Source organism: Varroa jacobsoni, unplaced genomic scaffold (assembly GCF_002532875.2).
Source record: "Varroa jacobsoni isolate VJ856 unplaced genomic scaffold, vjacob_1.0 scaffold_7, whole genome shotgun sequence".
Taxonomy (NCBI): Eukaryota; Metazoa; Arthropoda; class Arachnida; order Mesostigmata; family Varroidae; genus Varroa; species Varroa jacobsoni.
In genome coordinates, this window is record NW_019212909.1 from 127,838 (window position 1) to 151,443 (window position 23,606).

The 23,606-nt window shown below is 41.2% G+C and overlaps 2 protein-coding genes across 7 annotated transcripts; both read right to left on the reverse strand.

Annotated features, from left to right (window-relative positions):
- Positions 1-254: 254 nt before the first annotated feature.
- Positions 255-6,245, reverse strand: LOC111262111 (uncharacterized). Its single transcript, XM_022836157.2, has 4 exons — positions 4,632-6,245; positions 2,398-2,642; positions 1,675-1,997; positions 255-1,409 (listed from the first exon to the last, which is right to left on the reverse strand). Exons 2-4 carry the CDS (start codon positions 2,589-2,591, stop codon positions 1,225-1,227), a joined length of 702 nt encoding a protein of 233 aa, XP_022691892.1. The 5' UTR covers positions 2,592-2,642; positions 4,632-6,245; the 3' UTR covers positions 255-1,224.
- A 1,180-nt stretch (positions 6,246-7,425) lies between these two features.
- Positions 7,426-22,563, reverse strand: LOC111262339 (uncharacterized). 6 transcript variants are annotated; one of them, XM_086968832.1, is made up of 7 exons: positions 20,965-21,697; positions 20,137-20,351; positions 14,707-16,600; positions 13,635-14,579; positions 12,462-13,328; positions 11,062-11,907; positions 7,426-10,855 (listed from the first exon to the last, which is right to left on the reverse strand). In XM_086968832.1, the coding sequence occupies exons 2-7, from the start codon at positions 20,188-20,190 to the stop codon at positions 10,131-10,133; spliced, it is 5,331 nt and encodes a 1,776-aa protein (XP_086824958.1). In that variant the 5' UTR covers positions 20,191-20,351; positions 20,965-21,697; the 3' UTR covers positions 7,426-10,130. The 6 variants fall into 6 exon arrangements, with proteins under 6 accessions (XP_086824958.1, XP_086824943.1, XP_086824913.1 ...); XM_086968817.1 differs by having other exon boundaries at positions 20,137-20,411; XM_086968787.1 differs by having other exon boundaries at positions 20,137-20,519.
- Between the last annotated feature and the right edge of the window lie 1,043 nt (positions 22,564-23,606).

The following is a 23,606-nucleotide window of genomic DNA, read 5'->3' on the forward strand; positions in this document are numbered from 1 at the left end:
AAATTACACACATCTTTAAAGGTGGTGAAAGGCTAAATAACAGTCGAAAAAATAAATGACCAAAAGCTTTACCCATGTAGGTTTTGTCCGGAACCTACTTATGTAAACTTTTTGACCGTATCGACATCGCACGGTTTGACCGTATCGACATCGCACGGTTAGGAAAGAAGATCTACTTTTGCATCGGAACCTATTTATCTAAACTTTTTGACCGTATCGACATCGATGATTAACAAAGAAAAGTTTCTAATGTATTAGTTTTACAAAGAAAAGTTTCTAATGTATTAGTTTTTACTGTTTAGAATTTTCTTTGAATATGTTGAAGCTAGAATTTTAGTCATGTTAAAGACTCTCTCTGGCCCTCATTGTTAATGCCTAGTGTAAGGTGTTTACCGATTCCTCCTTTTACTTATTTTTACTCATAAACCATGTTAGAGATGATGTCCTGACATGCTTTAGATACGATGTATTTCAATTGATTTTACAGCAGAAAGTTAAAATGTCTTTTGAATTCCGTTTAAGAGCAGTTATTCGTATGAAGATAATACTTAAGTGGTTATGTTAGGCGTGGCATTTTTAAGTTAGCTGGGATCTACCACAGTTATCAGCAAGTGTGGGTGAAGATAGTTATTTTGCCGTTTGCACTAAAGTAAATGACGTGGACACAATAACGTATATGCGACCTTTAAGCCAGAACAAATTTACTTGAAGATTTTCACGCAGTCGTTAAGGGTCATCTGGTCGACGTAACACATTTGTTCTGACTAGAGGTTGCTGACTGAAGTACCAAGCTAACTTTATGCAGTTGCAGATTTTTTACAGCGGGTCTGACTTTTTGATGGCCCTGTGCCATAATATAATGCCGGTTTTACAAAGCCTGTAAAAAGTTTATGTCCTTAATCGACGAAGCTTCCCTTTCCCTGAGTTTTTATCCACATGTGTTTTTTTCGTGTTTTTTTAGTGCAGTATTTTGTGATTTTGTTCATAAATTACATAACCGTTCACCTTTGCAGCCCTGCTGTTATCCCTTCCCTGGCTGCAAGGTTATAACTCGAATCTTTTTCCTAACCACTACAGTGACTTTTTAATTGCATTTTACTTGAAATCTTACTGAAACCTCACCAACTACTGTATAAGCTTGCTTCCTCTCTAACCCTGTTACCTGTAGCCTTCTGTTACAGAGAAACCAGATATCGGGCTGATAGACTGCCACACAGATGTATATCAAAAAACGCGACCAATAACGAAGTTCGCCACGTAAAGCATCATTCCTACAGTAGTGACCCCTATAATTTTGTATTGCGTGACTAGGTCAACTAAATCGGCAAACACTCTTTCTGCCCCTTGGAGGTTTTCGCGTAGTTCAGCATGACTCTTCACTGCCAGGCGTTTTAGTTCTGCTATCTCACCTACAAAGATGTCGATTCAGAAAATATGATTAATTGTAATGTTAGACTACACGGTTTATTATTTATATCAGACAACATAATGATCTGTTGCTACAGCGTAAACCGTGTAGAATACTAAAGCTAACAATATGAGGTAAGTCAGCCTAAAGTCATTACTTTATATGTTAGTAATACTTGAAATTGTCTAGTTCCAAGCTGTTCAAGAAGTGTATGGTACAGCTTTTCAGTTAAAATACAGTGAAACGAGCTAAAAATTATAACAAACCTTCTGTCTTAAGGCTGTCGAGTAGAAGGTCGGACGTGGTCGCTAGCTTGCTAGATAATAAACGAGTGTTCTTCGAGCTACTTTCAAGTTGTCGGGATGTTTGACGCTGATGGGCAAGTTCTTTAAGATAAGCCAACAACAGTTGGCTTTGGAGAAAGTGCACAGAATATACGTGTCTATGTGGACCGGCCTGCATTCGAACGAAATCCTCGCAGGTAATTAATTCTTGCGACTCCTTACAGAAGTAACCCTCCACACCGGCGCCCTCAATGAAACAGTTAGTGAAGTCGAAGGCAAGTCGTTCCTGACTTTCCGGTTCCTTCCTACAAGTTTTACGTTATATGTTGAACAACGAAGTGGATGAGCTCATTATAGCGGAACGCGTTATAACAGAGTTACTCACAAAAAAGCTTTGAAGACTATTGTCCATTCTGTTATCATCAGAGTGAATCAATATTTAGATTTATGGAAAAATGGGGTTTCGTACATAAGATCAGGTACGTAAAAATTTGACTTGTGCTTTATTCTTTTGAGCCTATATTTGTTCAAAATACGTAGTATTCAATTATACCCAAAGTGCTTGCCTTTTTTAATGATTAGGATTGATTCCATTAGTGTCACATTAAAAAATGGAAAAAAACCGCTAACCCTTTATTAATACTAAGCGCCCAAACAGTACCGAGTAGTTATTGTTTAATATTCAATTTCAAAACGAAATCATACCGCTTTTCCTCGAAACGCTCGACAGCATAGACCCAGCAGGGACCTTGGACGGCAAATTCCGACTTCATCTCTGCAAACAACTGACTTTCCTCGCGGAAATCCAATTTAGCTCGAACATCCACACACAATATTTCCGTTCCATAGTGGAGCAATGCCCAAAGCATAGCATAAAAGAACATGTCGAACATTCTCATTTTTCTATTTTACGTCGTTGTTATTACCGCTGATGATGAACTGTACAATTCCTGGAAGCAAATGCGATCCACTCGCAATGAATTAATATTATTACTTGCGTCACCCGCAGAATCGAAAGCCAATTGCCTTCTAATGTTGAAATTTGGACAAAAAAAAGATATCATTTTGTTACGAGGCGCTTATTAAATTCTCACATTAAAGTATTGAACATTGCATTGGCCCAAATAAACAACTCCTCGACGAACGCGTAATAAAAATACAACATTGCAGTCCTCCTAACTAGCTTTAAAGAGTGCTAAAGTTGCAAGTGTTCTACGCAATCACCGAGGTCCGCTTATTTCTACTACTATTAAATTCAAGCTTCCCAAGTGCAGCGTCGCCCGGTCTATACCAGTCAGTCTATATATTTAAAATATCATGGGCATTAATCCGAATCTCCCTCAGTCTACACAACACTTGCATTCCACTATTTATGAACACTATTTCAGCCATTTAGGTAAACTCTACGGAGAGCTACAGAACTATTGATAACGAGGCCTATGGTCGAACCATAGCTAATCTGGATTTTCCCAGAGTGGAGGCACAAGACTAACGCAAAACTGGACAAAATTAAAAAAATTAGCCAGTACTACATTTAATCAAGCACGAGCTTTGTCAGAAAACGGTTCTTATTTCTCCTTTGAAGAACATCATTATGCTGGTGGGCTAAAAGACTATGAAGAAGCACTGGTTTGAAGCAGAAAAATATTAACATCAATGTGTTCTAGGTATTCCCATTCAAAAGGTTTCCAACAGTAACTTGCAAGGCACCGTTCGAAAGTCTACATTATGATCTGAACTGTGAAATTTTTTTGCTGAATCAGTAAATACATGTGACAAGTGCGCCGCAGAAATAAATACACGCGAGTGTATTTGTTTATTATTAAAATTGTTAGACCGAATGGCCTTGCATCCTCTCGATATCTCTAAGGAGAATTATTTTAAAAGTTTCCTTTTACGAAGGCATATTACCGTCAAATAACTGGAGCATTTTTTGTATGTCAGCCTGAAAGAGAGTACACACATGTAAGACCTAAGTACAACGGATGGGCGGTCTATTTTCAGTGTTTCTCCTTATGGGCCCCCGTCGTTTTAGTGCCACTTTCGAGCGGTCTATCTATTTTTTTATAAATTAAGTTGGACACGTAAAACTCGTTTGCATAAAAAAAGTAATAGCATGGAACGATTACAAGTATAGCCTGTCTGTTTGCAAAAATTACGTATGAAGTGCAACTCTCAAAAAAAACTCCAGTTTTATAATATTGGTAACCTTCTTTTTTAAATATTGTACATACGATGAACATGGCAAAGTTTCACGACAAGACATCAGTTGTCCTGATTAATTACATTTTATTATAATAGGAGTCGGATGTGAATTTAATATTCTAGCGCATTGACGATCAGCAACCACTAGTTACGCCCTGCCACAAAACATTTTGGAAACCTTGAATTCAGCTTTTTATCCAGGTCCTTTCTACTTTATTTTGTAGTAAGCTAGTCAATATATATATAGTCAATATATAAACAAATTGCAACATCCCATGGTCATACTTAATTGGAAAGAAATAGAAGATTTTCAATGTCTTTTTCAAAAACACCTTCAATTAAATTATCATACTAAGTAGCTTGCAAATAAAAGGAAGCTTCGCGATCGTATTATGAATAGCCCCTACAAAGGTATTAATAACCAGAAAATATGAAGGCTCTCAACAGCCAGTGTCACGCAAAACGTTATTTTTTGAATCGGACCGAAGAGAGGGCGATTTATTTCCCTTGTAAATTTTATTGTATTTTTCTCGTGTTACTGCAGTAACCGTACGAACCATGGGATTTAAAATATTAAATTTATCTCAGGTGAGGTGTAAGTTTCAACGTCTAAGGTATTTTGGCAAGCACATAGCCAAACACGAAATTATAATTCTCGATAAACACGATCGAAGTGTGGGCCAAGTAATCAGAAACTCTAAAAAAATAGACCATTGATTAATTGTAAGACTGACCACAACTTTCTGCCTTTCTTCTCGTGAGCTTTTTGCCGACCTCACATTGATGAAGTTTCGAATAACACACCATGTTTGAGAAGTTCGAAATAAACTTAAGGTGGATTTCAATAGAGCGTACACAATATTCCCATTTATGAAGTGAGCTACGTTCAAAATATTACATATCGTCCACCAACACCTAATACCTGCTCCTATTGGTAGGTGTAAAACGTGCATACTGCTGATTGTGTGTATTTGTCTGGCCTGATAGCCGAACTGGTAATGGTTCCCACTTTGTCTTCTTAAGATTCGAAATGCTTTAGTGTTCGTAGCCAGCCTTATGTACATTTACATTGATTTGTCGACCGCTAATGCAAGTTATGATCCCATCGCTTGAGACCAGCTCACGTGATAGCCATCTTTAGTGAGGTTTTAACGATCGACCTCCACCAGTCTGTACAGCCATTATCTTGATGCGGACAGCTTTCCTTCGCACAAGCTTACTAAATCTGTGCGTTCATCATCGTAATTCGAACGGTTATTTGGGCTCTGCTGTCAACGGGACTTGCGTTTTTCTTTCCAAAGAAGTGCTAATTGCGGTTTACAATGTAGTTTTCATATGATTCTATTGGGACCCTTGTGGCGAATGCCTCCGAAGAAAATACACGTGAATAGACTTCTGCCTTGGTCATCCTAAAAGTGCTTAACGTTTCACGGCAGTTGTAAAAGATTGTTGTCATGTTTTGCTGTGTTCTTCGTGCGGTTCTTTACATTATGTTCATTCGCTCGAATGAACTGCATTCCTACCACAGCCGGACCAGAGGAAAAGTCACTTTTCGACAAATTCTCCTCGATTAGAGGATGGCTGATATAATAGGTAGAGATCGAAGTGAGGATGACCCGCAAACGTCTCGAAGACTCCGGCTCGCATATCGGTGTACTATTTTTAATCGATGTCTCCATTATCTTCAGCCCCATTCCTTAAAGGTTCTTAATAATTTTTTCTGTCAACAGTCGTCCACCGAAGAGCAATTATAACCCGGAAATTACATTCAATTTAACTGGTTTGTTTACCTCAAATTGAAGCGGTTCTCGTATCTGTGCTTGTCCAGCACGCAGTTCTTAACCTCAACGGGAGGTTTGTGTCCGACTACCAGCTCTATCGCGCTTTGAGGCGTGTATTCGCGGTGATGTACATGTCATGTGAAGACTTTAGATTTCTTGCTCGGCCATTTGCACGAGCCACGCCCGGGGGCATCTATCTAACATTCACCTCTATTTGGCATGGACATTTCGGCTCACCGTGGCTTACTAATCATAGGTGTTACTTTGATGAGACACGAAAAATAATTTATGGTCAATCAATAGCTAAGTAAAACAGAAAAAAAAAAACATTCTAATAGGCAATGGAAAACACAAGGAAGCATTTCGAATTGTCTATTTTCAGGCTTGTGATTGTTGTTAAGAAGATGAAATTCGAGAATAAGGGATGAACTCCAAAGCCGTACGCATGTATCTTTTTATAGAGAAATCAAACTTGCAGAGGAGAAAACAGTCGAATATGATAAAACACAAAAGGTAAAAGGCTCCTGTACTTTAAATAAAAATCAATATATACGACTTAAATGTTGCAGTCTCTAATCCGACTAGGTTAGGATATATGCGGTTCGTTTAGAAGACAAGTGTCGATATATATACTTCGGAATTTGGTAGTAAGGCTCGTACTTTCGAAATGTCCTAATCTTTAAAAATCGTATTATAAACGGTCATAAGGAAATAGAAAGAATATACCTATAGCTAAATTATAGCCGTATGTGACAGTAGGCGAGCGCTTTACTTGTTCCTTGAACTTTCCTACAGGGAAGCAAAATTTTTCGTGTCTATTGTTCTTACTGTCCTAATAATAAGTAATATTGCCCTGGAAAGAGCGTTGCTACAATCAATGAACTTCACGCCAGATCTAAACCTGATATATTAATAAACATGGATGGATACGGTAAATATCTATCGATAACGGGCGGCTGCCCCACATTCGCGTCCTCATTCGGAGAAAGCGGTGGTACATGGTAATCTGTAGTGGAATATACATCATTTGGAAATCCCTATTTGTTACGTACATATTGCTTAAACACATTCCTTTTGAACTTCCGACGTAATTGCGAGAAAATTACCCTATAACACAGTAAAACAGACCAAAGGCGTAGGTTTTTCCACCGAAAAAAATTAGCGTTAATTGCTTCTTACTTCAAAGAGCACAAAATTTGATTTCCTGGTGGTCACAGGTAAACTAGGGCCTCTGGTAGTAGTCACACATACCCAGTTCATTGGAAGCGTTTGCATTCAAAGGAACAGCGTTTTACACACATGCAGACGCTCATGTAAAGACGATCGTATTTTTTACACTTGGTGATCATCTGCTGTGCATGCTGTGTCCAATGCTTAAACTAAAGCAATATGGATTTCAACAATATGGAGTCGTATGGCACTATTCTAATGTTCACAAACTCCAAAAGTCGATGCGCTAATCTAGAGGTCATATATCTACAAATGCTTTAATGGTCAACTGATAAACGTCACACTTCTTACAAGGCGTATCGCAGAAAACGCATAGGAAATATTAAAACATCTTGGATTATGGCGTTTTACAAATACTTGATTGTTTTTCTGATATGTTTTGCCACTATTCGCTATTCCTCATTGCCACTTTTAGTCGCCATTTGCAAACCGCGCTTTCAGTTTACAACGCCGGTGGTTTTTTGAATAGCGGGTCTGATCACCGGTTCTGTCAAAAAATGAAAATAAACCGACAGGGTTTTTTTTAGACAATACAGCCACGCTAACTTTTATTATTTTAATGTAGCTTGCATAAATTGAATTCACTTCCAAGTGTAGCAGGGCATTATTACATTATCATAAGTTACATTGTGTATTCGAAGAAATCAGTCACGTCGTATACTTGCAGAAATCAGTCATTTTTCTGTTATCAGTCATTTTTCTGTTTGTTGTTATTTATGCTTGTAATTACAACTACAACTACATCTGACTTATACCGTTTATATGCATTATTTTTGGCCTTTAACGTTATTTTTTTGTTTTTACGTTTACCATCACTTCTAACACTATTTACACCCTCCCTCGTTTCGCTGCATTTAGGAAAAGGCCAGAAGACTTCATAGCTCAATCATAGCGTGTCGTAATAGTAAAGCAAAAAACATCGTCCAAGATAAGACGCAACACATATCTCGCAATATTACAACGTGTGCCTATGTGCTAGTCACGTGTACCACATATATATATATATATATATATATGCAGCAACTCCTATTTCAACCCGCATTTGGAGAAAAGGGCTGCGAGGGTAAACAAAAATAACGGTATATCCATATGAGTTGGGCGGGCAAAGCGATCCCAAAAATGTCGCTCTTGTCGTCAATGCTAGAGGAAAATACAATATTTTATTTATAAAGCTGTATGTATCGTATATTCTGTGACAATTGAGCGGCTGATTCTTCTGTCTCTCCAGAATTCGGAAAATTTGCTGTACTAGGAGCGAGGGTGAATTCTGCACCCATATAGCACATCGAATTCTTCTTGTCGTATTTTTTACATAGGAGGGCTGCTCTGATCGATACAAAGTAAAAAAGAGAAGTGCCGCGCCATACAAAATTTACTCTGTTGAGGCTGTGTTCCTTTTCTTCATTGGCTACATTTTGGCGGTATATGTGAACGCTTCTAATGAAGCAACACGCTAGTTAAGCTGGTTAAGTAATATTCCTACTTAATAATCATAAAAATAATATAATCATGACAATACTCGCTGTAAAAGTAGTTTTAACAAAAGTAGACTGGGCCTGCGAGTGAGTAGTAAAATCGAAATGTTGCTAATTGAACCCGACATTGATGACATCAAGAAATGAGAGAAAAGCTACGACGATTTTATGGTCTACTGTTTCTTGTTATTATTGCGATTGGCTGTAGAACATCCCATATCTATATCATTTATGGTTGCAAGACTACGACAGTAGCTAATTATAGTATAACCAATGCTTATGGCAAATGTGATATAATATACAGAGCATCGATGCAGGATTTCAGAAACGTGTGTATGTTCTTTAGGTAACTCCATTTTTTATGCCTCTACATATAATAAATAAGCATGCACACGGTACAGACGATGTCAGAGTCTTCAGTCAAAGTTAATTTTAACTGATTTTTTTACGAGGCCGTTGTCATTTTTCTTAGCGGTGAGTTTGCTCTTTAAATGTACAGTTCATCAACACTACTAAATTACGACTACTGCTTGTATTGCTTCGTATTCAGCCTAGGTATTCTAATAATATATAATATTCTAATAATATTATATAATCCAATAATTGTATTCACACACAAATATATATCAGTGATCGTAGATAAAGTGTGGGATGTGACAGATCGAGCGAACTTTTCTGCCTATCGAACTACGAGATCCCACTTGTCTCCCTCCACAAACGGACAGAAGACCATTGCCTAGACTAGATCGACGTTATGAACCAACTAGTAGACAATAGCCCGAATCCCAGGTTTTGGCTGTCTGTATCGAATAAAATTATAGGTAATCATAGTGATAGGCGTGTGAAAAAAGCGTCGAAAAATTGTACTCTATCATCAAATAAGATTATGAGCTTGGTGTTATTGGTCATGCCCGAGGGTACATTTTTCTAATCAAAGTTACAACATACAGAGACTATTTCGATGTCAGTTTTTCTAAAATGTGTCCAACTACAGTGTTTTTCGTATTTTGCAGATATGAAAATGCGTGCGTGCGTAAACCTGTGTAAGCTTATTTCATTACTTTTCACTCAGTTCGTTTGTCTTGCGTTCTCTTTTCTCTTTCATTCTCGCTCGCCTTCTTAATGTATACCTAAATTTATATCCGAGCCCAGCATAATGACATTTGGAACTAACTACTAGCTAATTTTACCCATTATAGCAGTAATAATGTATTTATATAGATAGACTTATCAGGCGCGGCCACACTGACTTGTACTTTTTCTACGCTACTCGCGTTCCGTAGCCATTACTCGTGATCTCCCTTCTAAGATTTCGGTGTAATTGCCGATTAATAAAAAGTAAAATCCTTATTTTGGTCTAGCGTGCCAGACACGATCTTAAGTCGATCATGCCAAAAGGAATTAACTTCATGACTATTTGACGTGATTTTGTGCTTGCTCATACTTCATTACTCACGAAACATTCACCAGTACAAACCAATACCACGAACTTGACTGGCGCTCGATGTTCGGATGAGTACTTAGAGGGGTAATTGTCTTCATGCGCAGCATCATACCGACTATAACCCTCTCCTGGCTACTCCTTTCCTCTCTCCCGTACCTTTGCTTCACCTAAATTTGCTGCAAGAATATTGACAATAGTAATCATCTGCTAAATATATAGAATCGGCTGTGCGCTAGTTCGATCTTTGTTGATGCAACCCGCAAATATTTGCCTACTATAGGCTGCGCTTCTCTGTCGATGGGTTTAGGCTTCTACCTGGGCTGGCGCAGCTGCGCCAGGTTCGGGGCCGCCTTGTCCTCCACCAGAAGAATTTCCAGCAGGATTGCCTCCGCTAGCGACAGCTGATGCGTTTGAATTCTTATGATTGGCCGCATCTGGAGGTGGTACGATAGGTATGATTGCCTTCGGTCTCGGCTGGGGAGGCTTCTGTTGGTGCGAGATATACATTTGCTGCTGTGGTGAGAAATACGTAATTCCACCGTTTGGTGGAATCAGCTGTGCTTTGGGATGGTGATGCCCATGGGGTGGACCATGGTGCACTGAGCCATCGGGGGCCACCGGCCCGCCCATCATGAACGGAGCAGCGTGTGTCTGCGAAGTGATAAATGGCGGTGGTGGACCCATAAACGGTGCAGGCGCAAATCCTTGCGGTGGTGCTCCCGTTGGTACAGCACCGGAATCAAACGCCTGCGAGACGAAGTAGGACGCCCCAGGGGGCGGATGGCCATGGGGTGGCGCCACCTCATAGTAGGCGGGATGCTGCTGTCCTGCATGAGGCGGTGGTGGCGGATTATGGTTAGAATGAGGATGGGTTGATGCCATAGGCTGATGGGTAGCAGGCGCGTGATGCTGCGGCTGAGGAGGCAGAGGTTGCGATTGGCTGGCCGGTACCTGATTTGCACCGTACTCCGCTCTTGTAGCGGCTCTTTGTGCAGTATACCGTTTGTTTTCACTCACATTTGTAGCATCTGGAAGAAAATCAACGGGAAACAATGTACAAGACCCAAAATTGAAAGATCATATACATCCACGGTTTCTTGAACAAGTTAACTAAGCTGCCCGATGAAAGCTAATGGTAATCAAATAAAACAAATTCTTTTGGATATTATATATATATATATATATATATATATATATATATCTGAATGTATTACAGAGTAGCTTATAGGCTTACTTTGCTGTTGAATGTGCTGTTGATGTTGCCGCTTTTCATCGACGATTTTTCGGTCAAGAGCGGCATCCCCAGTTTTTCCCTGGTGCCCTGTTGATCCACCAGATATATTATTAATATTATTGTTGTTGTTATTGTTTGTAGTAGGCTCATGTTGCTGTTGCTGATGCATTTGATGCGGCTGTTGTTGTAGTTGTGTCTGTTGTTGATGTTGTTGTTGCCCCTTTCGGATTGCTCGAGGATCTTGTGTTCTTCCTGAGCCGATCTTTCTGCCGGGATCCGACCGATTGCCTCCTCGTATATCCCGAACATCGGATCCTCCGCGACTACTGCCATCCTTCTGAAAGTTCTCGCGATGGCCCGTATCTCCTCCTGCATGGTCTCGATGGAAGTTTTCGCGGTACGAATCGCGACCTTCCCGCCAATTCTCCCTGTGATTATTGTCACTCCGACTCTGGTTGTAGCCGGAATCCCTTCCGTTGTTATCAGAACGATTGTTATTGCCGCGATAGCTGCTATCCGCTCTCTGGTCCCGCGTGTTACCCCCATCACGATCGCGTTCACGGTCACGGTCCGCCCGATCTCGGTAACCGCCATCGCGAGAATCCCGGTAACCGTGACCATCTCCACCGCCCGTACGATTGTTGTCTCTTGAATAATTATCACGAGAATCTCTATAATTGTTGCTATCGCGGTAATTATCCCGATAACTATCACCACCACCACGCGAATGACCATTGTGACTATCTCCAAAGATATCACGCTGACCTCCTCGATTGTCCCGACGGTTGTCGCCACGCGAATCGAAACGATCGTTATTTCGGTTGTTGTCCAATTTGTGTCTCAGGTCTGTTAGCATTGTTGAAAATAAGGATAAAAGGCTTAATGGTTTTTATAAGGCTATCAAATGGAGAAAGGTAAGCACTATCAACGCCATGATACTTGACAAGACATTGTGCATAATTTCGTCAATAAACAATTAAATGAGTGTTTTATAATGATGCCATATAAAAAAGTAAAATCAGATATAAGGAATACTTTTTGTGCTGATTACAGCAAACGGAGCTGTCCGTTGCCGCGCATGCAGAGGACACTCCGCAAGGTAATTTGTCTTTAGATCGAATTCGAGAATATTTAGATGTATTCTAATATGCCAGTTCCTCTTTTGTAAACCAAAAAAGCTGCAATCTAAATCTGAAACGCTGTAAGTTTACCCAACGAGAAGTATTTCTTTTTCAAGCACTATATGATACAAACTGATACCCAAGCTAAGCATGCGAATATCACAAATACTACACCGCTTGGGTTCTCACAACGTGCCCCAGATTACTAGGAAGCTCAGGCACAATCTGGCAGTTGACTGATCACTCAGTTCAGTGAAAAGTCTCGTTCCCGCCACCTACCGTAACCTCCGCTACGGTGATCACCAAATCGTCCCGAGCCCTGATTTCTCCACCGGTCACGGTCGCCTCCAATCACGCGATGACCCACATCTCCGCCGCCCCGCGACCCGCTGTTATGGTCCCGATCTGTTCGATCCATACGATCACCCCTGCGATAATCCCTATCGTAATACCCCTGACCCCCCCCATTTCGCCCGTTTCCGCCATAATCTCGACCGCTTCCATTGTAGTCGCGGTCTCTCTCCCCACCTCGATCGCCCCTGTCCCTCCGATCTCCATGATGTCCACCACGGCTTCCGTAACTGTCAGCCCCGCGGCCACTCCGCCATTCGAGTGGTTGTTGTTCGTCAGCATCTCGATTTGCCCTGTCCCAGACGCCACGGTTCCCGTTGAAACTGCGCTCGTTTCCTCCTGCAGCAGCAGCAGTCAGCGACGCGTTTTCGAATAGACTTTCGTTACGCACTGCAACTGGCTGATAAGGCGACGGTCCTCCTGCACCTGCTGCTGGTGGCTCTTTGTGGCCACTTGGGGATTCAGATGGCTGCGTGCCGGCTGTAGACACTAAAGCCGCAGAGACTTTTGGTACTGCTGTGCTCGTTGCTGCGGCACTAGCTGCTGCAGCAGCAGCTGTTGCTGCTACTACTGCAGCTGCTGCAGCTGTGCTTGTCGTTGTATTGATATTATGCGTTGTCATTGCCGTTTGGGTTATGGAAGAGGACGTGTTCGCTTCATGGCTCAACGTTGTATTGTCGGTAGCATCTGCACCCCCTAGAGACTGCGCGGGGTTGGCTGAACTGCTCGCCCGTTGGCTCCACGTAAAAGGATAGGCAGTGGTTGGATAAGAGGGCCCATTGCCCCCTATCGGGTCTACGTTTATACGAAGTTGTATTACAATTGAGAGACAATCCCGCATAGAGCCGCATTAAGGAATAAAGTGTGTAAACAACACAGCAAGGAAAAGAGGTTAAGATACACATCCGCATTCATGGTAACGTTAAACAGATACATGTTGTGTCAAATAAACTATGACAAGGCAGTTAGAGGCATAGCTTTCACGAGAAAACGACTGCCATCACCAGCAGATTACATTAGTTGTGGTTAATGATAATGTAAGTGAGATAAAGATAAAGACGGGGGTATATTTGAAGAGCTCATGCTAGTGCTTACGCTAACCTTTTTTGGGAAGTTCTCTTCTCTGTACTTCGTGTTTGTTGCCGCCGTCACTTCGGCGTGGGGCATCCTTCTCACGGCGATTATCTCTAGTATCTCCACGCTCACTTCGGCTTGCCCCCCCGTGGTCTCGATTCTCTCTTTCATGATCCTTATCCTTCGAGGCATGTTGTTGTGGTTGCTGCTGCTGCTGCTGCTGTGATGCAGTGTTCAAACAAGGGAAATCATCCTTCCGTGGGTGGTATTCCTTATTGTTATCCCCTCTTCCTCCCTCTCTGCCGGTATGACGCTCGTGGCGCTCCTGGCCGCCGTGGGTAGCCCGGCTGTGGTAGGCCTTTTCGTCTTGCCAATCCCGACTATACTTGTTCGGACCACGGCCGTACTTACGGCGTCTAGCAGCGCGCGGCGCCGCTGACTCGTCGCGGATATCGTAACCGTATTGCGCAATCAGCTCGTCTACACTCTTAGGTCCCTGCTCCGAGGCGTCGTACAGGTCATGTTCCCAACGGTCACGGGTCTCACTTTGAAGTACTTTCGGGGCTCGACCACCCCGACCACAAAGTTCGGGGCTATCGCCACGTCCGCCGATGCCTCCCGCACCGCCGGCTCCAGACTCCGTTCCGTCGCCTGCCTTCAACCCATCCTCACCTCTTGCACCACCGGTAGTATCTTCATCGCTTTCGTCATCAGTTCCGCGACGATCGTCGTGCTCATAGAAGGCACCCTTCTTCGGGATGTATTGCGGATTTCTCTTGTCCTCGTCGAAGTCCAGATCCTCTCCCACATCCTCGTCATCGTGTGCTTCATCGTGATTTCCGTCAGGTTCTGCTTTCCTGTTGTTACTACCGGCATCGCCCGAAGCCGCCACACTTTTCTGGCTTTCAGTTTCGGGGGGCTCTACTTCTTCGTCTGTAAAATCTGACGAGTGCTCGCCATCGTCCTCCGCCCCTGCAGAAAAAAACAATATATCGGCATGCGATTAACACAAAGCGTGATTAAAATCTGCATGGACATATACAATACGACATTCAATTACCTAGAAGTTATAGGGAAACTACATCAGAATAACATTTACCATTTTCTACAATTCCCTCGTCAACCGCTGCTTCGTCTTTGACAGCTTCGGCAAATTTAGGCGATCCGCCCAACGTATGGGCAGCTGGTTTCTGGTTTTCATTTTCGGTTACCACCGAAGTTTTCTCTTTGAGACTTTTTTCTTCAGGCTCAGATTTCTTTTTTGTATTTCCGCCTTCAGGCTCAGTATTGTCTTTTACACTTTCACTTTTGGGCTCGAAAACCTTAACAGTTGCGGGCTCTGTACTTTCAGTAATTAGTACAGCCGCACCGACGTTCTCTGACTCAATTAAATGACTAGCTTCCTTGATAGCTTGAACTGAGCTTATTTGCTCCACCGAAATCAGGTCAGTTTTTTCATCCTTTGACGTCTGTTTGCCATCAGTCACATTCTCCTTCTCTGCTACGGCTTCGTTGAAACTCAATTCAACTTTCTTTTCCTCCGCTAATCGGTTCGCAGTGTCACCATCATCTGCAAGTTTTTTCACGATCTTTAGATTATTAGGTGTAGCTGGAGCAGCTGCTGTTTCTTGTTCAGCATTGCTTCTAGCGGATTGTTCTGTTTTTTGCTGTTTACTATCCTCAATTGCTGTAGAGGAAGTACTCTGTGTACCGCTTTCCGTGGTCTCCGTCTTTGATTTGTCGTCCATCTCACCAGAGGGTGAAGTAGTTTTGCAAGCGGACTGTAACTTAATCGTCTGTCTTATAAATTCCTCAGCACTTTTTCCTGTAAGCAGTTCTGATTTATGCGCTAGAGTTTCTGTCGGCAACAACTCTTCTCGTTTAGCTGTTACTCCACAAAGTTCGTCGGTGTGAGCTTGTTCGAGTACATCTTCAGATGTAAACTTTTTCTGTACTCCGTAGCTAGCAGGATCGGCATTCTGCTTTTGTCTTTCGATGCATGCTCCAGAATTATCGGCAGTGGCCCGTTTATCTTCTGCCGTTAAATCTACCGACCTTAAGTCTACCGATAGGTAATTCACAGGCGCCGCATCGTCCCTCTCATCAGTTTGTCTGGCAGAAAGTGTTTTCACTGGAACTTGCTCTGTCTTCAAATGAAGCAGTACGTTATCGTTTACGGTTGTGAGGTCGTTACGTGTTTCACACGAAATAGTAGGCTTCTGCTCTAAACTGTCCTCCGGCCCTTCTACACTGTACTTCTTATGGGCATCAGCGACACCGTCTAGGAGCGATTTCGACAAAGCGGCATCGCTATCTTCTTTTTGCCCGTTTTGTTCTTTGGAGTTTTCTGTTACAGTATCGATAACGGGTGTAGATGGCGACAGTACGTTCTTCTTGTTGTCAGTCTCTGTCTTGCTAACTTGAACAAGAGGAGTCTTAGAGGATGATGTAACGACTTTATCGGCCGCAGTATCCTCCACCTCACTATGCGTCGAAATGATTTCCAGGGTTGCAGATGCACCCCACTTGTCACTCTCAGTAGCACTTCTTGAACGCGACGACTTTAGTATAATTTTCTGTACTTCATTCCTTTCGACAACGATGGGTGCGACAATTTCTTCCTGTATTTTGTCTTTCTGGTTATTTTTCTCTATAGCAAGTAAAGAGGATGTGACCGCTGCTTGAAGCGTATTCGCTTCTTTGTCGTCTTTAGCCGAAACTTTAGAAGACGTCAGTTCTGTTGTTGTTGTTGTTATTGAGCTAACGTTTTGGCCTTTCTTATCATAAGTTTCTATGGGTGAAGTAGCCGCTACCCCGACCTCATTGTCTTCATTTTCATAGCTGCCAGAACCTGTACCATCTGACTTATTTTCATTGTCTGCTTTACTGACAACTTCCTTTGAGGTTATATCAGCCTCTGCTGTTTTTCTCTTTTCTGAATCAACTTTATTTCGCTTTTTTTCGGTTGCGAGGTCATCGCTCGTTGGACCGTCCTATAAAGCCATACAAGTATTAAGGGTTAGCTTTGAACGAGTAATTTAAACTACCGTTCGATCTCCTCAAGAAATGACTAAACATTTTGATGCAACGATAGTGCAAGTGTTATAGGTAGACATGCCACATTCATAAATAAATCATGTCAATCGATGTATCCTTGATCATGCTATTATACATACAAAAACATTAATAGATTTTCATAACTAATAATAATAAACACCTATCATCAGCGAAATGTTTTTAAACGTTTTTTGCTAATGTCCTATTTTATTAACTACATTGTTAATGAAAACATTGATGTAATAAAAAAGCCAAACTGTTCCACATATCTTAAAACCACTCAACAAGACAAAATTCTGTGCAACACATTAAAAGAACCAGACTGACGAAGAATTTTCAAAGAGGAATTCCTCAATGCGAAGAATGTATACTGAGATCGACAAAACCATCCTTCAACATCGTGTTCTCAGACTCAGTCAGGGTCTAGTTGAATTATTACAGTATTAAGTTGTATCAGTCGGTAAGGTTCAAGTGTTTTCTTAACATAGCATTAGAATCTAAAATATGGAAAACTAAATCATTACATCGGTTCGCAAATTGAATTGGCACTCTGTACACCATACAAAAGTCACACAAATAATGAACTGATTAGTGCCTTTGGTCTGTAGCTGCATTTACATATAGCTTAAGATGGCCACATATTTTTTCTTGGCTTCGACTGGTCCTATCCAAAATGGTTATACCTTTCATTAATAGAAAGAACCTTCCCCCTTTTTATGAAAAATCACACATAGAAACACTACTGCGTCTTACGATTTATCTAGCATCATAGTGCACTAGGTTATTTCTTTCAAACTCAGTTGGTTCACATTGAAGTAGCGAGAGGCCTGTGCAGTTCGCAAATGAATAGTTTCAATATTTAAATGTGGCATCCTACTGAAACATAATAGAAAATTCACAGTACTCACTACAGTTTCACATATTATTCAACAGCCGACGATGCCAATGTAGTTCTTTAAGTGCTGTAACAGCCGACCTTCATTGCTCCTTTTTTGTAATTATTACCGGCTCAGTTCAGGTAACAGACTTACACAATTGTACTTTCGATATGTATTATCAACAAATTCATTCTAGAGTGGACTCATGCTGCTCAGATAAGTGAAATTAACTAGATTCGTTTTGATTAGACTATACACCTTATGAACACATAGAAATACAATACCTACATAATTGCTTATATGTCAGGTTTTTTTGCAAGTCATTGAGAAGTTAGCGTAACACTATCATTTACACAACATTAACAACAATATTAGAACAACAAATTTCTTTTTTAGCTGAAATACTTTATATCTGGGTGAAGTAAGTTGAAGAATCCGCTTTATGACACACGAAATGTTAAGTTAGGAAATCGTTCAGACAGAGAATACGGGCAATACAGCGAAATAGATCTAATTAAATAAGCATGTATCAATGAATTTCTTAATTATAAACGACTCCGCAATGTGGATTTGAGTTCAGCCAGTTGACTTAAAAATACAGAACTCTGTTTATGCCAAACTTGTGTTTACGTATATTCAGAAAAGCTAAATTTTGATAGACGCATACATTAATCGAATTTTAGTTGCATTATTATGTAACGCCTGAGTTTGTGCTAGGTAATGCTATATGCTAATAAAAATGAGGTACTGCTAATTATTGCTATCATTTAGTCTGCCACAACGGCACTGCTGCGCTCCCTGGTTTGTTTGTGGTAAATACACTATGATGTTTGCCATTTTCAAGGTTTAGTAGGGATTAAATATGTAGATTGGCGTATCATCCGTGAGATTTTTTAGTTTAACTGGGCAAAACTACAGATCAGTAACATTTTTTTTTTAACAAGTAACGTAATAATAAAAAGCAAGTAATAAACTTGATTTTTTCCTATACTGATGGGCATACATGCAGAAACTTGAACCGTAACATAAATTATATAATGATATAATAATATCATAAGTAAACAGGCACACGTCACAATAGATGGGTAGGCCAAAAATGTATCGTCTACGATCTGGCCAACTAACTCAGATTGAGCGAATAACAACAGCTTGCAGTCGAAGTTATCTTTTACCTCCAGGTTAAAAACACGCGGAACAGCTTTGAGCGGCCGAAGCGTTTACTATAGTCCCAGTTTTCTTATTCGGGAGCATTGGAGAGCAAGCTTACTTGTTGAGAAAAAACTGCATCGTATTGGTTAAGGATTCCGATTGGGCCGCTTGAGAGCCAAGGGAGTTTTTTTTTGTTAATTAAATCAATTGGCTTTACGCCTAATAGGAGCTTGAAGTCGACAACCTACTACAAAGCGTGATAAATGAGAGTCCAAGTAATTGCATGATAGTCGGTTGGTTCTCAGTGGCAAACACTAGTAGTCGAATAATTAATCAAGTTATATTTTCTCATGCATCTTGCCAATCAACAACCAGCTAATTTCATCAGCATTTTAAACCAAGAAATCGATATTCCTCTCGATATATCTCTGCCCAAGAGAGAAGATTATTAAAAATGCTAAATTAGGACTAGGTCGAATGGATGAATCCTCCATTAAATACTGTCATGAACTGTGATAACTCGAGCCGTTGTAATTTGCACGAAGCACGCCATTTGGAGATACACGCGCTCCAAGTAACCGAACAGATGGACGGTGGCACATAGACCAACAACGATCAGCTTTTTATCAGTAGTCGCAAAGGTAGATTGACACACTCAAGGTTTATCAAAGGTTTAAGAACGGGTATGTCAAAGCCCATAAACACCTTAACAGAGACCTGGGAATGACTGTCTCATATTCTAGCGGCAATAAAACCATATTAAAAATCCCCACCGAAGTCGAATAGAAATTGGAAAGTACCTTAGGTGAATGGAGTCACAATTAACAGTGCTGAAAGTGGAACCGTAAACTGGGGTAAATTTGGGACTTCACGAGCAACTTAGGTTTATTTTTATCTGCGGTTTATTTTTATCTGCGGTGTTAGGGTATGCAATAAGAACGCTAAGTGAAAAATCAATAGCAAGCCCATTTTCTTTCTAGGTAAATTCACTCTAATCAAATCGATGATTAGTCTAGATTCATTATAGCGGTCCCAAGTCGTTCCCTGTTTACGCTGTTGAGTTACTAATAGACAGAATTCACGAGGCTTCGTTGAATGTCATGCTGTGTGCGACCTGATTAGCCATATTAATTGCATTACTTTGCAGGTTGTAAATGAAACTATGATTTAGTTAAACTGATTTTCATTAGACTTCCCTCGTGCACGGCCCTACCGGCTTGATATTTTTACAGACAAAAAAAGGCTCTTTCGCTGTTCGTCCCAACAGACAACTTGATACAATTCATTGCGGTTGAGAGCAGAGAATGAACGCAACGCCGAACAGCGCATGCATCGATCGTCATCTGACCTGCCCTCGTGCTCTCTATTCTCAGTCATCGGATAGGGAGAGTTACACTTCGTGAAACACCTCGTGAAGTGTACATTGAAGATGGGATCGTTGGTACCTTGTTGATGGAGTTGTTACGGACGAGGGAAGAGAGCTTCGTGAAGAAACTCATCCTGCTTGATGATGTTGCTGTTGCTGATGTAGTAGTACTCGTGTGCACTCAATGTTGAATAGTATGAGGGTGGGGATGATGTTGGGAGATATAGGACTGTTGTTGTTACCAACAGATCAAATTGTAGATTAGGTCCGTTTTACCACTTGTGGCTACCGATGCTGAAACCTCAAATTTTCCGTTGTTAACGGTACCCGCACACTTAATTCGCGGCAATAGCACTAGTAATACAAATAGAAGCACCAATTCGATCTCGTAATTATAGCGAAGATAAATCAGATCGTACTCTAACCACAGCACGCTTTGGCGAGTTTCCCATGCTCATACACCTAGAAGACCCAAAGGCAACAAAGCCTATCACTATCGTCAGCTTTACTATCACACGATACTACAAACGACTCCCGACAGAACACTTATTTTTCTTTATAGACACCCAAACACATGAGAACTTCTCTTTACTTAGCTGATAAAACGGTTTCGTCGTAAACCCTAATTGCTTTTAGTGTGCCCACGCAAAAGTGAAGCAGAAGTTCAAACCTAGACACCTACTTCAGCAGAACTGCATCATTTCCTCAAAACTACAACAAGGCGACACCAGTTATAGTACATAAATGTATGTAGCACTCGTGCGTCGGAAGGGCAGCAATTATAGGGTTTAGATGCGATTGTTGTTATTAGAGCTATTCTATTCAAACTGTAGTAGCAAAGCAGTAAATCTAGCAAAATGGTTGCACTTGGTTGAGTAATCGGTGCTAGTCGTCGACGAACACCTACAAATTTCTCCAGCCATGAACCAGAGCGCGTGTTGAATCAGCGATGCGGGTGTGTACACGCTATCGGAGAGGCTTCGCTTAAATAATTGTAGTAAATAAATGGGTACAAAATGTCGGATCAAATAAGAGAAAGTGTCTGTTTGTTTAAGTTGGTGGTATTTGGTTTTTGGCTCACAAGGACCACCGATGGTCGACTGGTAGGGTACACAGAACGTTAATTTCAGCAACCACTAAATGCAGTTGCTAGTAGCGGTCCTTGCCGTCGTCATCGTCGCCGTGGTGTCATGACACTATTTATAATCAATTTGGACCATTTTGTCGTATTTTGTGCTAGTAACCCTTCGGCCACGACTCGCGTGGCAACTCCGTGCGACGGTTGGGCTCTTCTTGAAGGAAGGAGACTCCTTTCTTATACTCCTTCTTGCCACTCACACACGATAGCAACAACTACTTGCCACGGTTACTACCGCCGCACACGATGGCTGCCATCTTGGCTAGCAGAGCAGAGAATAATGATGGCCGTCGTAATCGTGCTGGTAATGGTTATAGAGGAAAGCCAGGCAGCACCAATTACACCTGCTGCTGTTACGGCCTCTTCTGCCATTTACTACTGCAATGGCGGTCCGCGGCTGTTGGTTCGTTGTCTGCTAGCCTATATGCTCCGTAGGTTAGAGGCTTGGCTGCCTAAGAAGGACAGTTGCAACGATCGAAACACTTGCTGAATTGTCGTCGTCGCCACTGAATTATTGATACAACGATAACAAATACGCTAAAAGACACAAACAAACATTCGGTAACAGACGACGGCAGACCACGAGGAAAAGACAATAATAAATATCACTGCAAACATTCCAACAAGGCTGTCTGCTTCGGTTAATTTTGCCGGGTCAAGTAGTGCCTCGAGGCGCAGTTTGAATGAGACCATTTTTTCCAGCCAGCTATATATTTAGTAAAATAATATCTGGTGGCACTCCTCAATTGCAAGAACCAAACTCACTCATCATCAAATAAATCAATTCCATGGACCCCGAGCCGCAGTTCATGGCATAGCTACTTTCACCAAATAAATCGCAGATAAGGTTGTGTCAAGCAACATACACGATATATAACATACTTAATACGATTAAAACGTTCGTTAGCAATGATAACTAAAAAACCAATAATACTAATGTGCCTTGACTTTAAGCCGCATGCGTGTCTTCGATTTATTCATATCTTATTATCTCGCGAATAACGCACTACTGCAAAAGTCACTTTTTACTTGTGTTTTGTGAGTTCCACCGAACTGAGTGTTTCGATCCATACCGTTACGACCATGATAAGTGACTAAATAATCCGCCAACGAGTATCCAGAAGATAATATCAACTATTTTCGTCACTGAAACACAGTGAGCACGTAATACTATGATATTGCATTACACACACACAAGTACCACCACGTTAAGTACCAGATATTAAAAATCGTAGTCTTGCTCGCTTTAATGCACTGATTTAATGCTGCTAAATGCTTTCCAGCATGAAACAGTATGAATTTACAGTACCACGTGTCCTTAATAGACAAACATGCTAGCGATCAACCTTCACAGTAACTAACGACACTGAAAACGAACATATTAGCTGAGCCTTAGAGACAATAGGGAGAGTACAATCAGGGGAGAGCAGGTCGAGGACTCTCCTCCGTCTGAGAAAGAGTGTGTTGGCTTGATCAGGGCTAGAAGTACGCGGTTCTTGCTCCTTCAGTAAGATCGTAAAAAAGTTCCGTGTCAATTTGTTGTCGGAAATAAGAGCGCAGAGGAGAGTTTAATTACAAGCCAACGAGTTACGAGCCAGAAATGTTAACCCAACCAAATAAGAATTAATTCATAATTGCGGGGTCAGTATAAAGCCGAAAACTACTTTGGATGGAAAGCGCAAGCCACTTAAAAGGCGAAGCTTCTAATAACTACGCATTTTTTGTTAGAATTTTCCGGTAGAACCACAAAATTCTGTTTCTTCATAGACAAGCGTTGCGCCTACATTTTATGTATGCCTATTCGGGGTAGGCTATTAACATAAGCGTTCTTCATACGTTTAGGAGTTACGAAATGGTATTCTCTGGCACTTTCTTGCCAGAATGAATAGGAGCAAATCAGCGGCTGCAATAGTCCACGCCATTAAATTACACTGAGAGAGGATTTTAGGATATTCTAAGAGACACAGTGTTTACCGTACAACGAGTAGAAGTTTAGTGTCTGAGTGTAGGCCTTATTGCTGATTATTCGTTTTCTAATCTATAGTAGCACGGATCCTAAAACACTTTTCATTTCTCCATAATATCTGTATTTCCTAATTGCGGAATCTATGGCTACTAAAATTTACTACTAGTGTCTCCTGAGAAACCACAAGAAATTGTCGGACAAACCAGAGGGCTTCGCCATATACCTGTTTTGCCTTTGATTGATTTAACTGACTGGGCTGGTAAATGTCACACCTGGCTTAACGTAAACTGCAAACACATTGCACCTCAACTTCCACAAAAAAAGTACATTAACTCGCTCTCCCACTGGAGGGATTTTAAAAACGCACGGTCTTTCTGCAATATTATAATCGGCTTGCACTAAACTGATGCGCGCATATACTTCTATAGTCATCTCATTGCAATCT

Excerpts from the sequence above, each read along its gene's own strand:
- LOC111262111 (XM_022836157.2), bottom strand. The coding sequence starts at position 2,591 with ATGAGAATGTTCGACATGTTCTTTTATGCTATGCTTTGGGCATTGCTC. Across the intron at positions 1,998-2,397 it reads GAGCGTTTCGAGGAAAAGCG|GAAGGAACCGGAAAGTCAGG; the intron begins GTATGATTTCGT and ends TAAAACTTGTAG. Across the intron at positions 1,410-1,674 it reads CGACAGCCTTAAGACAGAAG|GTGAGATAGCAGAACTAAAA; the intron begins GTTTGTTATAAT and ends ACATCTTTGTAG.
- LOC111262339 (XM_086968832.1), bottom strand. The coding sequence starts at position 20,190 with ATGAGTTTCTTCACGAAGCTCTCTTCCCTCGTCCGTAACAACTCCATC. Across the intron at positions 16,601-20,136 it reads GTAACAACTCCATCAACAAG|GACGGTCCAACGAGCGATGA; the intron begins GTACCAACGATC and ends ATGGCTTTATAG. Across the intron at positions 11,908-12,461 it reads TCACCGTAGCGGAGGTTACG|ACCTGAGACACAAATTGGAC; the intron begins GTAGGTGGCGGG and ends CAATGCTAACAG.